General features: G+C 39.1%; 1 protein-coding gene across 3 annotated transcripts in view; it reads left to right on the top strand.

The window, feature by feature from the left end:
• ZCCHC7 (zinc finger CCHC-type containing 7) overlaps window positions 1–16,445 on the top strand; it is a 110,318-nt gene extending 93,873 nt beyond the window's left edge. For all 3 annotated transcript variants that reach the window (XM_072155057.1, XM_072155063.1, XM_072155048.1), the window contains exons 7-9: window positions 13,286–13,381; window positions 14,834–14,951; window positions 15,730–16,445. In XM_072155057.1, the coding sequence (XP_072011158.1) occupies window positions 13,286–13,381; window positions 14,834–14,951; window positions 15,730–16,175 (660 nt within the window). In that variant the 3' untranslated portion in view covers window positions 16,176–16,445. The remainder of the gene's footprint in view (window positions 1–13,285; window positions 13,382–14,833; window positions 14,952–15,729) is intronic.
• Window positions 16,446–16,937: the final 492 nt, after the last annotated feature.

Genomic DNA, 16,937 nt, shown 5'->3' with positions numbered 1-16,937 from the left:
AAAAAATAAACCTTCTTATAGTTCTATAAACAGTAAAATAAAAATGTTATGGCTTTTGAGCAAAAGGGGAGGGGAGCAAAAAGCTGAAATGGAAAAGGGCCATTAATGGCAAGGGGTAAAAATAAAAAATAATTAAAATGTCACACACAAAATTTTTATGGACGTACATTTCATTTTATTTCCTGATTTCTTTTGTGCAGTTTTTATTCCTCTATACATTTCAAAAAGATTGGCCCCTAATTTTACCACCAAAAACTGGGAAAACCTATTAACTCGAATATAAGCCAAGGGTGGGACATGTATTGGTCACAGCTGACCATTATATAGCCAGCCAGCCCCCAGTGGTATATAGCCAGCCGGCCCCCTGTAGCATACGGCCAGCCGGCCCCCTGTAGCATACGGCCAGCCGGCCCCCTGTAGCATACGGCCAGCCGGCCCCCTGTAGCATACGGCCAGCCGGCCCCCTGTAGCATACGGCCAGCCGGCCCCCTGTAGCATACGGCCAGCCAGCCCCCTGCAGACCCCCTTGAGCACCGTGGCCAGCCAGACCCCCTTGAGCACGATGCTCCCGTCCCCGCGTATATACGGTATATATACTGTACAGTACAGACCAAAAGTTTGGACACACCTTCTCATTTAAAAATGTTTCTGTATTTTCAAAAAATCTACTATAAAAATTGTAGATTCACACTGAAGGCCCCAAAACATGTGGAATTATATACTTCACAAAGAAGTGTGAAACAACTGAAAATATGTCTTATATTCTAGCTTCTTACTGCTTTGCACACTCTTGGCATTTTCTTGATGAGCTTCAAGAGGTAGTCTCCAAAAATGTTTTCACATCACAGGTGTGCCCTGTCCGGGTTAATAAGTGGGATTTCTTGCCTTATAAATTGGGTTGGGACCATCAGTTGTATTGTGTAGAAGACAGGTGTATACTCATTACTTTAAGAAATGAAGGTCAGTCAGTCCGAAAAATTGGGAAAACTTCTGCAGTTGCAGAAAGCATCAAGCGCTGCAAAAAACTGGCGGACATGAGGACCACCCCAGGAAAGGAAGACCAAGAGTCTGTCAACTCTGCTGCGGTGGATAAGTTCATGCAAGTCACCAGCCTCAGAACTCGCAGGTTAACAGCTCAGATTAGAGACCAGGTCAATGCCAGACAGAGTTCTAGCGGCAGACACATCTCTGCAACAAATGTTAAGAGGAGACAGTGTGCAGCAGGCCTTCATATTAAAATAGCTGCTAAGAAACCACTGCACAAGAGACTTGTTTGGGCTTAAGAACACAAGGAATGGACATTGGGCCAGTGGAAATCTCTTTTTTTGGTCTAATGAGTCCAAATTTGAGATCTTTGGCTCCAACCACCAACAAATGGACTCTACATGCCTGGTTCCCACCGTGAAGAATTGAGGAGGAGGAGTGATGGTGCGGGGGTGCTTTGCTGGTGGCACTGTTAGGAATTTATTCAAAATTGAAGGTATACTGAACCAGCATGGTTACTACAGCATCATGCAGTGGCATACTATTCCATCTGGTTTGCGTTAAGTTGAACCATCATTTATTTTTCAACAGGACAATTGCCCTTACACAGCCTGGATGTGTGTTTAGAGGCCATTTGACCAAGAAGGAGAGTGATGGTGTGATCACCCAGATGACCTGACCACCACAGTCACCAGACCTGAACTCAATCAAAATGGTTTGGGGTGAGCTGGAGCGCAGAGTGAAGGCAAAAGGGCCAACAAGAGAATGCCAAGAGTGTGCAAAGCAGTAATGAAAACAAAAGGTGGCTACTTTGAAGAACCTAGAATATAAGACATATTTTAAGTTGTTTCACACTTTTTTTGCTAAGTATATACACTCACCGGCCACCTTATTAGGTCCACCTGTCCACCTGCTCGTTAACACTTAATTTATAATCAGCCAATCACATGGCGGCAACTCAGTGCATTTAGGCATGTAGACATGGTCAAGACAATCTCCTGCAGTTCAAACCGAGCATCAGTATGGGGAAGAAAGGTGATTTGAGTGCCTTTGAACGTGGCATGGTTGTTGGTGCCAGAAGGGCTGGTCTGAGTATTTCAGAAACTGCTGATCTACTGGGATTTTCACGCACAACCATCTCTAGGGTTTACAGAGAATGGTCCAAAAAAGAAAAAACATCCAGTGAGCGGCAGCTCTGTGGGCGGAAATGCCTTGTTGATGCCAGAGGTCAGAGGAGAATGGGCCGACTGGTTCGAGCTGATAGAAAGGCAACAGTGACTCAAATCGCCACCCGTTACAACCAAGGTAGGCAGAGGAGCATCTCTGAACGCACAGTACGTCGAACTTTGAGGCAGATGGGCTACAGCAGCAGAAGACCACACCGGGTGCCACTCCTTTCAGCTAAGAACAGGAAACTGAGGCTACAATTTGCACAAGCTCATCGAAATTGGACAGTAGAAGATTGGAAAAACATTGCCTGGTATGATGAGTCTCGATTTCTGCTGCGACATTCGGATGGTAGGGTCAGAATTTGGCGTCAACAACATGAAAGCATGGATCCATCCTGCCTTGTATCATCGGTTCAGGCTGGTGGTGTCATGGTGTGGGGAATATTTTCTTGGCACTCTTTGGGCCCCTTGGTACCAATTGAGCATCGTTGCAACGCCACAGCCTACCTGAGTATTGTTGCTGACCATGTCCATCCCTTTATGACCACAATGTACCCAACATCTGATGGCTACTTTCAGCAGGATAATGCGCCATGTCATAAAGCTGGAATCATCTCAGACTGGTTTCTTGAGCATGACAATGAGTTCACGGTTCTCAAATGTCCTCCACACCAGATCTCAATCCAATAGAGCATCTTTGGGATGTGGTGGAACGGGAGATTCGCATCATGGATGTGCAGCCGACAAATCTGCGGCAACTGTGTGATGCCATCATGTCAATATGGACCAAAATCTCTGAGGAATGCTTCCAGCACCTTGTTGAATCTATGCCACGAAGAATTGAGGCAGTTCTGAAGGCAAAAGGGGGTCCAACCCGTTACTAGCATGGTGTACCTAATAAAGTGGCCGGTAAATGTAATTCCACCTGTCAATTCATAGTATTGATGCCTTCAGTGTGAATCAAAATTTTTTATAGTCATGAAAATGCTGAAAACTGAATGAGTAGGTGTGTCCAAACTTTTGGTCTGTACTGTATTTTTTATTAATTTTCCACCACCAGAGGGAGCCTTAGCTGTGTCGTTTAGGCTCCCATCTCCTATTCCCTAATCATGACAACATGATGTGTTATGTGTTTAGTAATAAAACAAAAAGACAAATTTGGCAAATTTGTTTCTAAATTCTTCATTTTCAAAGTTCTAAATTTTCAGCTTTTTCAGGCAGATAGCCATAGAACCCAAACAATTTCATAACTAACATTTCCCAAATGTCTGCTTTATATCGGCATCGTTTTTTATGCATATTCTCTTTTTTTCTAGGTTATTATGAAGTTCTGAATGTTGGTTGCAATATTTCTCATTTTTATGAAAATCTCCAAAACCTGTATTTAGAGGCAGCTGCTTAGCTTTAAGTTATTTTGAGAAGCCTAAATAACAGTGAAACCCTGTAAATTATGGCATTTTAACAACTACACCCCTTAGTGTATGAAAAATTAACTTTAAAGGGGTATTATCATCTCTGCATTCACATTTTGTTAATGTGCCATATATAAACATTTCTTCAATTAGATGTTATTAAAAAAAATGTTCCTGTGTGAAGATAATTTCTCATAAATGTAATCTTATGGTCCCTTAGAAACAAGACTGACTCCTTGGATACGACCACCTCTGCTGGAGTGATTGTACAAAGACACAAAGGGTGTTTGTATATTAAACATCTGGGTGTGACTGCATAATGCACAGCTTCTAAGGGACAACCGGACTACATTATCTTCACACAGGAACATTTTTTTTTAATAACATCCAGTTGAAGAAATGTTTACATATAGCAAATGAATTAAATTAAATGTAAATGCCAAGATGGGAATACCCCTTTAAGAAGTATGTTAGCCCTTCAGGTGTTTCACAAGGGATAAAACAATATGGAGGTGTAATTTACAAGCTGTAATTTTTTTTAAACCATACATTAATTTTGGGTAAATATTAAGCAGTCACAATGTATTAAAAGATGAAAAACTCCACAAAGTCTGATACCCAATTTCTCCAGAGTATGCCCCAATATGTAATGATAAACTGCTGAATGGGCACAAGGCCGGGCCATTCAGAGAAGATTTGCATTGTCACATTTTACAGGCTATAAAATGTTTGGACATATGGGGGAATATTTTTTACGGGATTAGATCCACTTTTCAGGTATATCTTTTGGAAGAATTCAATTGCTAATTGATGAGACTTTGTTGACTCTTTCTTGGTGGTAGTTAAAAAAAAATAATTCTGGTTTCCGGTTTTTAGCTTTTTTTTTCCTTTCTGATTAACGTATCCTAAAAATATCGTATTACCGCGTATACTCGAATATAAATATATTCTCGAATATATTTTTTTTAAAAATGGACTCTGTACTCACCTTTCCGACGCCTCCAGTAGATCATCTTCTTGCTTCCGGTGCCTCCAGTGTTAAAATTAGGTACCTCTGCTTATACGGTATTTATTATTCGGGTCCCCATGATTGAGGCGATACTGGTTTATATTTTTTATGGTTGACTTGTTTTGCAGAATATAGCTCTCATTTTGTGAGAAATTTACTTGCTTTTGCATTACCATGTATTAGTGAGCTTGCCTTTTTTTTTAATTACAGAGCTGTTTTAGGGCTTGATTATTTTTTTTTTGCGGGACAAGCTGTAGTTTTTATTGGTATCATGGGGTAAATGTTACTTTTGATCACTTTTTATTTTGTTTACAGCGTTCACCATATGGGTTCAGTGTCAATTTTATTTTATTGTATGGTTGTTATGGACGTAGGGGATACCCAATATGTAATGGGTTTTAGAAATTTCACTTTATCATGTTGTATTTGACTTTTATATTGGATGGGGAATCCGAGGACATTTATTAATTTTTTATTTTTTGCCAGATTACTGGTGGTAAAGTTTCCTAATTAGGCTGCTTGTTTCATCTAGGGAATGGGGGAACTGGTTTTTACAAGTTTTCGAGCATCTTTAATAACGAAATATTAACTTTGTAAAACAGCCGGAGATGCTCAGGCTGATAGCGCACGATCACTTCCCTGGCTTTTAATTCATACACACACACCACCACCCACCTAGACGCCACCTGTCCCTCCTAGACAGGGAACTAGGAGATAGCACAGGCCTCGCTCGCTCCATGCCCCAGCTCTGACGTCACCGGCCGGGTTCCTAGTTTCCTACTTCATTTATTAAGTATTTCTTTTGAGTGGGTTATTTAGATGGCAGATAAAATCATCCATGAAATGAAATCATTTAATGGTCACATAACTTTTTTTTTTTGCTGCCCCTAAAATAGAACTTTTATTTACAGTGTCCTTGCAGTTTCCCATCATTTACATGGGGAAACAGATTACACACTGATGACACTGGGTGAAAAAATGATTGTATGCATGTAGCCTCAGTGAGAGCAGCTCTCAGTGCCAGTTATATCTGCATCTTAAAGATGCAGATACAGATTTTTGCTCTAGCACCCCAAGGAATAGTCTTTTCTGGCAGGAGTCCACTGTGGGGAAGAGGGGCCTGTGCACATGCAACCCCTTAACGCTCCTATAGCTATGTGTACTGAATGGCTGCATTCAACAGTAATAGTATAAAATTGCAGTCCATGGTAGTTTCTTCTGATCACAATGTAAAGCCCCCATGGGAGTAGTAAGAAAAAAAGTTTTTAAATGAAAAAAAATACTTTCTTCATGTTTGAATTTGCTTATACTATTAACATATACAAAACAATGTGGCGAATGCTGTAGAAAATAAACCAAATTTGGTCTAACGCATCCTGGAGGAGTCCAACACTAACGCTTGAGATCGGAGACATGGACCATGTTGTCCACGGAGCTGCAGAGGGAGTGAGCTCCATCTGTCCTCCATCAGCACCCTGCAGGACCGATGGTGAAGGACCCCTATGCTCTCTGTGTTAACTGTCTATTAGGTCAATCCACTGCATAAATAGTGCATTATACAAGAAATCAAACAATCTCATGTCAGTGTTTCCTTAGGGGGCAAAGTAATTTTAAAAAATTAAAAAATAATTAAAGTTAATAAAAACACCAGTGCACAAAAGTTGCCCCACCCCTTTAAATCACACATATTTTGTAGTTCCACACATATGCCTCTGGAAAACTAAAAAAAATCTTTATATTTAGGAATGAAGGGGTAAGAAATAAAAATGCTAAAAAAAATAGTCCCTAAAGTAGTTAAACACTGCATCAAAAACCTAGACATGTAAACACATTCTCAGACTTTAGAAGTCAGATGTTATGCAAACATTGATTTGGCCGCAAATATTCAGAACTTTGTGATGGCCTTTTGCACTTGTCCTATGTACACTCCTGATTTAGTGTCCTGTTCCCTATACTGTATAAGGAAGAACGTTCCCCTATTTAATGGTAAAATACAATCACAACTTTTTAGTTGTTTTGCTGCTGGTATATTTTTTGAGTTATTTTAGTATCAATCAAGCTTTATTGAAAAAAGTGTAACAATAACAAAAAAGCGTTACAGTTGAATATATTTCTTGGTAAAGATATGATTAATCTTAAAGGTAAGTATAGTTTGGACAAGATAACAGTAAAACATTAAGATTCATCACAATTATCAATCTTGTAAGATAAACCTAAATGGGATGGGGGAGAGGAGAGAATGTGCAGGTGGGGGAGAGGGATGGGGAATTTGTGTTCTAATTTGTTGCGTAGGTCTATTTTTCGGTGTGTAGAATAATTACTTTGTATTAATCAGATATGGTAAGGTATCTAGGGGAACTCATGAATGTAATCCATGGGGACCAGATATTTGAGTATTTGTCTTGGGTTTCTTTGTTTTCTATTCTGAGCTCTTCCATTTTCTGAAGATATAATATCTCCTTAAACCAGTCAGTGATGGTCGGTCTTCTGTTTGTTTTCCAAAGTCTGGGTATCAGAGTACGTGCAGCTATTAAGAGAAAGTTCTGGTATATTTTTTAATTCATTGTGTAAATACATATTTATAGTACAGAATGGTCAGTAGTTATCTCTAGTGCCATATTACAGAGCAAATGAATTGTATGTGCTGTAGTGGTTCCAGAACAGGTTACTGATGACTTCCCTTTACTTAAAGGTTTGTGCATGTTACAGCTTATCTATGCTCTAACTATCTATAAACGGTGTATTCTGCATGCATGTACATGTTTTCTATATGTACATATAATACATGCAGTATGTATTTTGAAGAGACATGGTCTCCTGTTTGCTTAGTAATGACTACTTTTGGTCCAAAGGCCTGCGTTGGCTCCTGTTATCCAAAGGGGAAAAAATGAGTTATGTTATCTGGATGACTGCAGACACATATGCATCCCCCTTTCTCACTGCATGGGCAGACAAGGTCGATAGCATTACAAGGTATTTGTGGCAGTGCTTGTTTCAGTTTTCAGAGCTGCCAGTTTTCAGGCGGATTTGAATTACAAAAGAAGAAGCTGGCATGAAAATTGAAAGGGGTTTATCGGCTAGTCTGAAGCCTCATAGCACATTGCTTATTTATGCAGTCCATCTGCAGCGAGAACTGGAGAGAAGCAATACATTTTAGAGAGAAAAAATAAGACTATAAAGATCCAGATATGTTTAAGATGGCAAATAAAATATAGATAGCAGCAGTATATCTTCTTAGAAAGTGATTTCACTTAAAGTTGCACATTACCGCAAAGAAGCATTTGTACCGATGTCATAAATTGTAAGCTGCGTACTGTAGGTAGCCTCCGGGGATTTCAAGGGAAGCTGTTGCTAAGTCACTTTAAAATTAAAATGGAGGAAAGATAACTGTGCGGAGAGCAATGTGGGGAGAGTGCTGAAGTTTAATGCTCTGGCCCCATTTGAATAACGCTTTTGCATTGCATGTAAAATTAGCTATGGACCAGTGGATAAAAGTCACCACCTTTTGGAGAAAATTGGGATGCGTTCTAAGCCATGAAGATTTTGGAGCCATTGATTTACATTTATTCATGGAGTGAATTGCTCCTATCAGCCCATCTTGCATATATTATGCATTGTTCCACACACGCTGTAGGCTTTTTGTCCTTTGAAGGGAAACTCCTGGTTAACATTACAGTCGCTTTTCTTTGTAGAAACAGGCAGTTAGATTTCAGATTGCCAAAGACCAGGTTATCTTCTTCTCCTTCTCTTGACAGTTGGATTAGCCCTAAAGACAAAAAGGGGAACACTAAAGCCTTAAAGGCACCGTGTTGCATTTGCATCAGTGAGAATTCATTATTTGGACCTGTTAGTAAGACCTATGGCTGTGGCTTATTTATCATAAAGTGGCAATCCATGGAAATGAGGAGTGTAATTCCTCATGCTTCACCTGAGGGGTTGCTGCTTTATGTGTTCACTGCCATGATCTGTTCGATTGGATACAAAGAAGTTAAGAAATTAGAATAGACATAAACTGCTTTTGAATTCTATCAAAGCTGTGGAGCTTTCCCCTTAATATGAAATGTATTCCATGCTGGCAATGGCCGATGTGCTAGAAATATCACAACATAATATTATTATCAATGATCTTAAAAGAACTGTTTATTAGGTATGAATCATTTTGCTGTAAACATTGATTTTTATTTCTTTGTTGGAAATATAGATAAAATAGTTACTGGTATATAGTTACTGGTTGATATATATTTTACAGGTTATTTACTGATGTCACACTTGTAAATTCCATAATCAAAACTATACCTACATTAAAGCAAACTTGTCACTTTTAGGTGGTGACAGGTAGCCCATGCTGTGCTGATTTTAAAAATGCTTTTTTCCGTTTTTACATCATTTCAGTACTTTACATAATATTAATTCACATTACCTTTGTCCCTGCCATCAGCATGAGGTTGGACCCCAGGGAGGGGACAGCTGCAGCCTGTGTGTGCCAGTGTTGTGTGCATTGAGTAGGCAGGGGAGGGAGGGTGATGGCGTGAAGGAGAGGAAGAATACTTGAGCAGACACAGGCTTCAGTTGCCCCTCCCAAGGGACTCACAACATGCTGCTGGCAAGCCAGGTAATGTGACTTAAACTTATATAAAGTACTGAAATAATTCAGAAAATTACATTTAGGATAGGCTATTGAAATCTGTCACCAGATAAAAATGCCATTCCTGGTGACCGGTTTTGCTTAAAGTTCTGTCCTGTGCAATGTCAAGTGTTGTCTTTATTATGGAGCCAAAAGCCTTGGCATGCCCCATAATGAAATCCACGGGACATCATGGACCCATATTCCTTTTTTTCCTTTTTTAGAATTCCTACTACAAAGATCTGTAAAATGTAGACTTTTTATTTCATTCTTTGTTAGATGATGGAATTTTCCAGTTTCACAACATGAAGGGCCTAAATTGTTGAGCACAGGAAGCGCAGCAGTCTCGTCCTTCTCTTCTAAAATGAATTAACCTGCATCCAGTCTACTTGATAGGACAAAGCTGCAATGCCTTGAACCACCACTACTAAGTAGACAGCAATGAGGTTGATGGACCCATTCTAAAAAATGAAGAGACGGCATTGCTCGCCTTAGCTCTGCAGGCCTTCAAACAACTGATTGGTGACAGTGCGGAGAGTCAAGCCCTCAATGAGCTGATATTGATGGACTGGCTCTGTAATGGCTTAACAAAGGGTGAAAATAACATGGGATTTTTTTTAAATCCACTACTGGGCAACACATTACCTCCTGAATATCCTGAAGTTATTTTTTCTGTAAGTCTATCTGTAATGTTCCTTAAGAGGTACAATGACTGGAGGATTTGTAAGATATTTTGCATTTACACCTCAATGACTAATATCTCTTTATACATCCATGCAAATGACGAGATTATCTGTGACTGGTCATTTATGTGTGATATTTAATCCAGTCAAAAAATGTTCACTTAATTTAAAGGCTAAATATTCTCCAGGAAAAAAAATCTTAAATATGATCTGAAGGACTTTACATTAATAGTCTTTCTTCAACATGCCCATACACATAAATCATGGCAAGGTCAGCCATTCTTTCTATGTGTAAAGGATGTTTTCTGAGTTATCCCAAATATTAGAGAAAGAAGGGACCATCATTTTAGATCCTATTCAAAATGGAGTTAGCCCTTTACTACCAAAGGTTTTTAGACAGGGAAAAAATTAAACTCCTTCAGGAGAAATCCCTATTAAAGGCCACCTCTGCAGGTGTTCATAGACTTAGAGGCCATGCAGGCACCGCCAAGAATTTAAAGGTGTGGGATAAAGAAAAACTTTGCCTACAAGCTACCTTGTAAGGCAGCTCCCTTTTGACATCAAAGGTTTCAACTTGTTCTCATCTGCTATTGGAAACGCAGGCATATGTTCAAGCTGAGACAAGCGGGCATGTGTGTGGGGAAGTCAGAAGAAATAGCTGTTAACATTCAAATATGGAACAGGCGTCCAACACGCATGGCCACCTTACAGATAGTGTCTCTTGCAAGTGCCAAGTCCTATTTTTGATTGAATTGTGAAACAGACCACTTACTAAATATCATCTCCAATATATCGCCAGCCTGTGAGATACACTTCAGTTACTATTCTTTTTAAAATCCAAAGTGATTTTATCACATTGTGCAAATAGATGTGTTTTTCCTCATATATAGATGAGCCTGACATTTCTTCATCCCATTCATATAATAATGCACAGAGCTTGAAAAAAGTTTTGTCTTTGAGGTTAAGACATTTCTACAAACAATTTTTTAACAAGATAATAATAATTCCTTTATATAGCGCTCACAGTCACTGTCCTCAATGGGGCTTACAATGTAATCAACCTACCAGTAGGTTTTGGAGTCTGGGAGGAAACCGGAGGACCCGGAGGAAACTCACGCAGACGCAGAGAGATCATACAAATTCTTTGCAGATGTTGACCTGGGACTAGAACCCAGGTCCCCAGCGCTGCAAGGCTGTAATGCTAACCAATAAGCCACCATGCCGCCCCTGCCCATACTATAATGTCATATGAGCACATATTCTTACATCCTAATTTTTCTTTCTCATTAAATTGCTTTGTCCATTTTTGATACCTAGAGATTTCCCTGGGCCAAATCTATGTAATGTAATTTATTAGCATATACAGTCTGCTCAAGCAAATATTGTAACCATCAGCATACATAACCGTACATTCCTGTACTCCAAGTATGGAAATTTTATAATATAAGATTGGTAATTATTCATGTTGAGAGTATCTGTCTTTCATTAATACTCTTGATCTTGCATAGTAATGAGGTTTGGCTTGCAAACAGGAACTGCATATTCAAGCGAGTTCCGATAAGGGCCGGTTCAAGGTCACCAAGGGAACTGGCCAGAGCCTCCATTTGCATATACTATTGCCAGCAGACACACTGTGCTGAGGCAGTTTTCCTGTCTGATCTTCTGGTCTTTGTCATGGAGATTCCTAGTAGTGGAGGCCAGCTCCCAGATAATGATTAAGTGTTTTAATGGCATTCATTCATTCCGGACTAACTACTCAAGCAGAAAAAAGGGTTATGTAAAAATCACATTTAAGAAAAAATGATTTGTAATCTTTGCATCACCAGCACTTTGAGGAGACATTAGGACTTAAATCCTTGGCGTGGTAGCCTCATCCTTTATCTTCTGATATTTACTGAGTTTACTGGTGCATGAAAGGTTTTCAGCAAGAAAAACAGATGGGATGGGCTCCTTATAGGTAACACTATCTACCAGGCTATTACTTTCTAAATATTGATAGTGAAATAATCTTCAAGATATCACCCAACAAATAGACATTATTTAAATGGTGCTCCCATGATCCTCCTCCTTTAATGTGCTGATACATTTCATGTAACATCTTACTGGGAAAGCACATTATTGTCTTACTAAAATGTTTTGGTTTTTGGTATCAGATTAACTTTTCCATCAAGCTTATGCACACTGCAAAATAGATTGTTTAGGAAAATCTAAGAGGTGTAACAAAATCATATTGAATGTCTATCACATTTTCCTTGCCACAAATTTATGTACATGAAGGCCATAAGTAGGAGCTAATTTCTGCATTCTGGAAAACATGTAGATTTGGGTAATGATGAAGGGAGAGCCAGCGGATTAACAGAATTGTCTATGATCTGTATGTGGCCAATACAGTATAAAGCTTTCAGATTCCCAAATGATGCCTGACCTACTAGCACTGTCATGCAGTTTGTCAGAGCCTAATAAGCCATGTGACCCACACATGTGGAGTGTGCAAAACCAAAGCCCAGATAAAGTAGGCATCCCACTACCATCCTACCCCTACTACATAGTAAGCAGGCCCAATATAGGCTTTATAAAGGGTTTATTCTGGCTAGGACAACAATGTGGGCTACTCCTGTTTATCATATGTCTGCTTTAACCATTAGGTTACTGTGGACATTTCCAGGGCTTTTACCACACACTCTTAACTGCCTGTATGTCTGATACTTGTCCCCCCCAAACTGCACCCTTCACTTTCTCTCACAGGCAAAACATAGGGGAATATATAAGGTTTCAAAAACATCAAGAAAATGCCCTTTTACATAAGCTGCCAGAGGGGGGTGCAACCTATTGGACACTAAAATGGCTTACAGGCGGTCCCCTACTTAAGAACACTCGACTTACATACGACCCCTAGTTACAAACGGACCTCTGGATATTGGTAATTTATTGTACTTTAGTCCCAGCCTACAAAAATCAGCTGAAACAGTTATCAAAGGTGTCTGTAACGAAGCTTTAGTGTTAATATTGATTCTTATGACAACCCAACATTTTTAAAATCCAATTGTCACAGAGAACAAAAAAGTTCTGGCTGGGATTACAATGATAAAATATACAGTTCCGACTTGCATACAAACTCAACTTAAGAACAAACCGACAGACCCTATCTTGTATGTAACCCGGGGACTGCCTGTATTTGGTTTCATCTGCAGCTCTCTTACATTGCAGGTCTGTTTTTTAATCTGTTTCCGAAAATGTTCAATTAAATTGTGCATTTACTTTGTGCCATTGCATTCAGTTGTAGAAATCATGTGTGGGGTCAGAATTCTCATCATAAATATCTCTTCTCTAATGTGCCCTGCCCTTAAATATTCTTTTGTTTTTTTAGGATTTCTTGTTGTTAATCTGTTTTCTTCAATTTTTAGGTAAAGCCAGGGCCAATAAAGAAATCAAGCTCTGCTTGTAACCCAAAAGATAATGTGTACTGTTGTAATTGTGGCAGGAAAGGTCATTGTGGCTATGTGAGTATCTTTTACTTATTTTATAAAATTTGGAAAATGGCAAAAAAATAATCTTGGTATAATAAAATATATATTGTATAGGTCTATTATTGTTTACTGGTTAAACTGCATGCTTTCAAATGGCTTAGCATTTGGCAGACACTAATGATATATAGATACATGTACTTTAGTAGTGACCAGGGCTGTGGAGTTGGTAAGCCACACTTCCGACTCCTCAATTTCCCAAACTTCAACTGCAGCTCCACCACAATGGTCACAGACTCCACCGTTTTGTTTTCTTGGTCATTCTATTGGTGCTGAGATAAATGCCGGCATTGCTTCCCGTTGCCTTATTCCTACCGAGCTTTAGTACTGGGCATGTACATAAAGTGCACATTCATCTCAGCTAAAAGCCTAGAAGAGGGAGACACAACACATGCCTATAGGTCACATGCGGCCAGTTAAGCCATGAGTTGTGATCCCTACCCTGCAGACAGAGTGCAATGAGCGCTTCCATAACTGATTGAAGATGTAATTGGTGCAGAATGCTGTGTGGCGGTGATGCACCTAAGAAATCCTCACTTCTCGCAGGTCCTCTCCTGCCGCTCTACTCTGTGTCCTGACTCCTGACACTGGTGGTATGCATTGGGTTAGGACAGAGAGCAGAGCAGCCCAGAGGAGCAGGAGAGGTCCCAGGAGTGGCAAGTGCTTGTCAACTGTGCTGTACTGTGCTGCAGCCGGGTCCTTCAGTGCTACTGGCGTGGCTCTGCTCTGCGTCCTGAAACCGACACATATACAACCAGTGCAGCACACAGAGGAGAGCATTATTATTATCTTCTCGGGAGGTCTCTTGTATATTAAGCCAGTTCTTTTATCTATTCTGGGGTCAGCACTATTATAGTCTGCTCTGAATGCAGTATTTGTTTTTTGGGGTTATACTCATTGCTGTCTTGTGTCTGGATCGCATTTTGTGCTGTACTGTGGTTGTTGATGCAACTAGGGTCTTGGTTACTGATGTGGCCCCTTAAAATGGAGCAGAATGACAATATGGCCCTTGGACCAATAAATGTTGTTCACCCAGGAAATTTCATAATTTTAATAATATATTATATGGAGTCAGTCGGTCCTTTTTATTCCAAATTCAATAAAATTGTCACCGACAATTGTCTCCACAGCCCTGGTAGTGACATTCACTGGGGAGTAGATGTGGTAAAACAGAGGCACTGTGGTGGTTGTGTGCATGCCTATAGATAATTAGTAGGCTTCTAAAATTACAGCAGAACAAACAAACCGCTAGCAGTATATATAAAAATATCCACTAAAAATCTAAAATTGTTAGATTGCTTATGTTAGGGGTCATGGAAACTATTGTGTCTTTCTTGAATGATATCCAAACAACTTTATGTACAGCATATTTGTAGCCTCATATGGTTCTTTTCTCATTTAACTGAAAATCCATGTGTATTTTTTTAGGAGTGCAATGGGCAACGAATGTACAGCTCCATGTACCCCAATTGTGAGCTTGTGTTCTCGTATGACCAGACAAACCACATCTGGAAGAGGAGTCAGAGGGCAAAATGGAAACTGAACGGTACTTTATTATAGTGATAAGTAATAAATATTCTGGTCTGTTTGTATTTGGATATGTGTAATTCACTGACAGTATTTACCTTTTATATTTTTTCATCATGCACATTTATGACGTGCCCTTGTTGATCAGTGAAGAACAAATTTCTTACAGGCTTTGTTTTTACAGTCTATACAATCATAGAGTTACAAAATTCAGACCATATTTATTATGTTAAATATATTTTGCAGGACCAGCTAAAGTTTTTACTGGAGATGCACAACACCTTTTATTATTCAGAAGAAGAAGAAGAAGTAGGGTTTTTTGGATGTTTTTTTTCCCATTAATATAGTCACCATATGGAATAATTATATTTTTGTTTTGATAGACTGGGCATTTTGGGACACACGAATACCCAAGATGTTCATTTTTTGTGCTGTAGGGAAAGAGGAGCTGATTTATTTTTTACATTTTTAGTACTTTTTTTTTTTTTTATTTAAGCCCCAAGTTTCTCATGTATCACTACTTCATTACAGCTGATTCTACGATGATAGGAACTAATCGCACCCCTCCAAAGAGGTGACATAGGGCATTGATCAAATGCAATATGGCATCGGCTTGCGTTAGACCACTGCACTTATGAGGTTAACAGCCGCTCTGTATGGAGGAAGGTCCGCTTATGAGCCCTCTCCATACAGCTGTACATGTGTTACCATGCTGCCTGCAGATTCCAATGCATTTTCACTGGTTTTCTCTGATGGTCAGCATTTATTATTTTTCTCTTTTCTTTGTCCTTCAATAGAGCTTCAAGAAGCAGGACTAGTACCTTTGCAGGCTGAAGGGGGACCAGTGACATTACAGGCTGAAAGAGAATTCAAACAAAATGCATTAGCGAAAACACAGCTACAAAAACAGAAAGAGTGGAGGAAAAGAAAGCATCAGAAAGATAAAAATGGCCTCCCCATAAATTCGAAGAAGCAGTTCAAAAATAAAAATAAAAAGTTTTTTCACTTTGTTGAAGATGAAGAACCCTTTCCCAGAGGAAAGTTGAAATTGCTAAAAAAAAATATAAAAGCTAACAGAAAGAAAAAACCTAAAGATGATTTGTTTAAAGATGTCTACAGGAACGATAAATGTAATGATCAACTGAATAAAGGCAAAAGGAAACGTAAGAAATGGAGACCTTCTGATGTTGACCCGAGTTTACTTAAGATTAAGCAAAGGAAAAAAAAAGCCAAAACACATTAAGCATCTGCTGATCAGGATGAGAGGACCTTACAGATCTGTCAGTCTGATGCAAGGGAATACATCTTGAACCTGTGTCCTAGAAAATTCCTCTATTCTCTTAAATTTAATGTTGTTATCGGGAAGTAATATTTTTTAGTGAGAGATTCGGCTACAGTTTAATTACTGTAAATTTTCTACATCATCTTAAAATAAAACATTGCTCGGCTTTCTTTGTTCTTTTGTTTCTGTTTCTAATGCAACTTATAATTGCAGAGTTAAAAAAAAAACAAACGTAATTCTTGAAAAACATAGAATACAAATAAGTGTAGTAGCTATGGCAGAACATTTGTATTCTACACATTTGTAGTTCTCATATTGTTACATTATGGTCCTGGTGTAAGGGGCTTTATATGCCATACCAGGACATACCTCTATCATGGGATGAAAACACAAGAAAACCCCTTAACGACCAGGCTCCCCCCAGACTGTGCATTAGTGTTAGTAGATCATTTGGATACAGCAAGAGGTTCTGACATGGAAGAAATCATGGGATCAATCAATGACTGTTGTGTTGAAAATGTGATACCAGTAGTTACCAGGATAAGAAGGGTCATTTAAGGAAAGAGCTATTGCTAAACATGACAGACTGGGGCCAATGATTCTAATAGAAATGGAGTCACAAGAAATTCAGCATGAAATTCAGAGTTTGGAGAATTATAAGGATGTTAGAGAAGTTGATTTTTTGTTCAACAATAAATATGCATTACTTTTCATGGAAATATA

Source organism: Engystomops pustulosus, chromosome 1, assembly GCF_040894005.1.
Source record: "Engystomops pustulosus chromosome 1, aEngPut4.maternal, whole genome shotgun sequence".
Lineage (NCBI taxonomy): Eukaryota > Metazoa > Chordata > Amphibia > Anura > Leptodactylidae > Engystomops > Engystomops pustulosus.
This window is presented reverse-complemented; position numbering and strand designations above follow the sequence as displayed.